General features: G+C 44.7%; 1 protein-coding gene across 1 annotated transcript; it reads right to left on the bottom strand.

The window, feature by feature from the left end:
* Nucleotides 1–687: 687 nt before the first annotated feature.
* On the bottom strand, nt 688–2,450 carry LOC101093429 (prolyl-tRNA synthetase associated domain-containing protein 1). Its single transcript, XM_003984010.6, has 2 exons — nt 2,265–2,450; nt 688–1,209 (listed from the first exon to the last, which is right to left on the bottom strand). The coding sequence occupies exons 1-2, from the start codon at nt 2,346–2,348 to the stop codon at nt 778–780; spliced, it is 516 nt and encodes a 171-aa protein (XP_003984059.1). The 5' UTR covers nt 2,349–2,450; the 3' UTR covers nt 688–777.
* Nucleotides 2,451–3,052: the final 602 nt, after the last annotated feature.

Genomic DNA, 3,052 nt, shown 5'->3' with positions numbered 1-3,052 from the left:
CTCAAAGACTAAACATCTTTCCTTAATCCTCATTCCCCAAAGATAACCACTATCAATAATTTAATCTATTCCTGTATTTTTTCTCTATGTACAATATATGTATAATTTCATATATGCTGTTTTTGCAAATTGCTTTTTTCAAGTAAACACCCTAAAGATGTAAAATAGTTGATCTTAGTTAAACTAACCTTAATTTTGTTGTTAATCTACTTTTAATTGTGGAAGCCATTCCTTTAATGAGTAGTTGTCATGGGAGAGATAGGAGGTGAAATCTGAGCTAAAACGACCTCAATACATTTTTTTTTTTAAGTTATTTATTTATGGGGCGCGGGGAGGGGGGAGGAGTAGGGGCAGAGAGGGGAGAGAGAGTCCCAAGCAGGCTTATGCTGTCAGCACGGAACATGATATGGGGCTCAAACCCATGAACTGTGAGATCGTGACCTGAAATGAAATCAAGAATCATATGCTCAACTGACTGAACCACTCAGGAGCCCCTCAATACCTCTTTCAAAAGCAGCTCCTTTTAGAGGGCATCTGGCTGGCTCAGTCAGTAGAGCATGTGACTCTGGATTTCAAGATTGTGAGTTTGAGCCCCACATTTAAGTATATTACTTAAAAGATAATTTTAAAAAGCAGCTCCTTTTAGATGAAATGTCCCTCCTAAAATTAGTCACCAAACCAAGGTGCTAAATATTCTTATCACTTTTAATGCTTTCTATAAATAAAAAATAAGAAAAACAACTTTCAGAAAGAAGTGTATTCTAAATATCAGTCCAATTAGTTTTTATCAAAATTTAGTATTATGGGATCATGTCCTGTCTTCTTCACAAATGTGAGAAAGTCTTCAGGGCTCAATCCCATGGTTGCAGCATTGGTCATTGGATGAAAGTACACCTTTTCATGTCCACCTTCCAGAAAAGCAGAATCCAGAACAAATTTCACATCTCCATCATCACAGAAGAGTGCCAAAGGTGTGGCACAGCCTTGGCCAACTTTTAGTTTTTCTAGCATGGCTGTTTCATCAGCAAACCGAAGATTTCCACTCCCAACACCTAACTGCTTAGCAAGATCATTTAAATTAACTTGTCTATCATGAAGAACTGTCACCAGCCAATAGCCTTTTTTCTTCTTGTCTTTAAGGAATAAGTTCTTACTATGTGCTCCTTTCAAATGCTGGATATGAGGCATCATTTCTTCAACTGTAAACACCTGTAAAATATCACACGAAAAGTTTTAAAATAATGCATCTACACACTGCACATATACACAGCTATATGTACTCTGCTTGCTGGGTGAAAACAGCAAGGTTAGGGGAATACTCAATGCCATAGATTGTCACTGGTAAACATTTCCAGCCCGTTACCAAATAACACACCTTGCTACCTCAATCCCTACTGTGAGGACCTCTTAGGCCAGTTCTCTATTCAATGTGCTGGTCAAGCCCTCACATTCCTCAAGTGATTATTTTTTTCTTTAAGTTTCTGGTACTGAAAGTTTATAGCAGCCCAGATTCCTGTTCCTTAGCATCCCATTACATCCAGACCATGTGGCAACCTCCACTTTACAAATCTAAAACCACAATGAGAGTGGGAGAGCAGGGAAGACAATGAGACTCTGGGCTAACAACATCAGAAGAGCTGGCAATATGCACAGGTAAAGAAGGGGGAGAGTTCCGTATACTATATAGGAGAGAAGGTCAGAAAAAATGATAAAAGTCTTGATGTTAAATATGTAAGGTTGAAGAGACTGTATTTGTCTACCCTTTCAAGGTCACCATATTTAGTTATCATTAGCTGTCATTCAGCCCTGGAATAAAAACTATGTCCCTGCACCACTCAAGTTACACTGGTTCTGTGAAATGTTTACAAATCTTCACATCAATATACTATGTTAATACCAAACTCTATAAGCTTGGTGTCCTGCTATATGCATAATGCCTGAAACATGGTAGGCACTACAGTTTATTGCCTGCTAACTATATACACATGAAGTGGACACACTGATCCAATATTCCAGACCAATTTAAGATGCACTAGTTTTCAGAATGGGACCAGGTCGCTCCAAGAGAAAACTCAAGTTTTCCCACGATAACATTAGTCCTGAGAGGCCTTTGATGTGCCTGTCGGGTCCTTTCTGTGCTCTGGAACCCGGGAAAGGTCCTAGAACGGTCGCTTCTGCGGCACATTCCCGCTGGGGCATCTGGTCTTCACGGCCCCGCCCAAGACCCCGCAGCGGAGCCCACCCCTCCGGCAGGAGCCCCTCACCTCCGGGTGCTCCACCACCTCTGTGCGGATGGCCAGGGCGCCGAGCCGCTCATCCAGCGCCGCCCGCAACTCGGCACCAGCCATGCTGCTGTCGTGGCCCGCAGACACTGGGCGGAAGAGCGCAACAAACAGGCGTGGCTTCCCGCGCGGCAGGCAGACTGGAGGCTGGAGCGGAAGTGCCTAGAGGGACCCGGGCGACCCCGGAAGCCCAGTGCGGCGCCTTCCGGAGGCGGGGTCCTGCAGTGCTCGCACGCCCTTCCTACGGACGCCACGCCCTCTGGAAGTCGTCTTCTGGGACTGCTGTGCGAGACCTGCGGCGTTCATTGTCCCGCGTTCCACAGGAGGAAGGCACCTGCCTTTTCATAGCCTTCCCTAACTCCTCTTGAGGTTCCCTAGGTGCAGCATATCTTTCATTTAAACAGAATCAGGACCACCTAACAAAGTTAAGTGTGGGGAGCTTTGGAGATCAGGAGAGTATGTGACGGTGGGCTGGCCCCAGGCAGAGAAGCTCCTTACCTCTTCCCCTGCCTTCGAAATGTACCTTCTGCCCACTGCTCCTGTACCGGGAGCCACTTAAAGGACATTGACTTAGGAGAGTAATGTGCTATTGAAACCATCGGGACAGTTTTTTGCCTGAAATTCCCTTAAGGCCTCTGTATAAACTCAAGATTCTGTCAGGTGCGTGCAGAGATCACCGCTGTCCTGTGGCTGCCCAGGTCAAGCCTCCTGTTAAGTTTCGTTGCTTATTAAACTTGTCATTAATTAGTATAGAATGGTCTGCCTCTTTC

The sequence above is a fragment of the Felis catus genome, chromosome A3, assembly GCF_018350175.1.
Source record: "Felis catus isolate Fca126 chromosome A3, F.catus_Fca126_mat1.0, whole genome shotgun sequence".
NCBI classification, from domain to species: Eukaryota; Metazoa; Chordata; class Mammalia; order Carnivora; family Felidae; genus Felis; species Felis catus.
This window is presented reverse-complemented; position numbering and strand designations above follow the sequence as displayed.

Excerpts from the sequence above, each read along its gene's own strand:
- LOC101093429 (XM_003984010.6), bottom strand. The coding sequence starts at position 2,348 with ATGGCTGGTGCCGAGTTGCGGGCGGCGCTGGATGAGCGGCTCGGCGCC. Across the intron at positions 1,210-2,264 it reads AGGTGGTGGAGCACCCGGAG|GTGTTTACAGTTGAAGAAAT; the intron begins GTGAGGGGCTCC and ends GATATTTTACAG.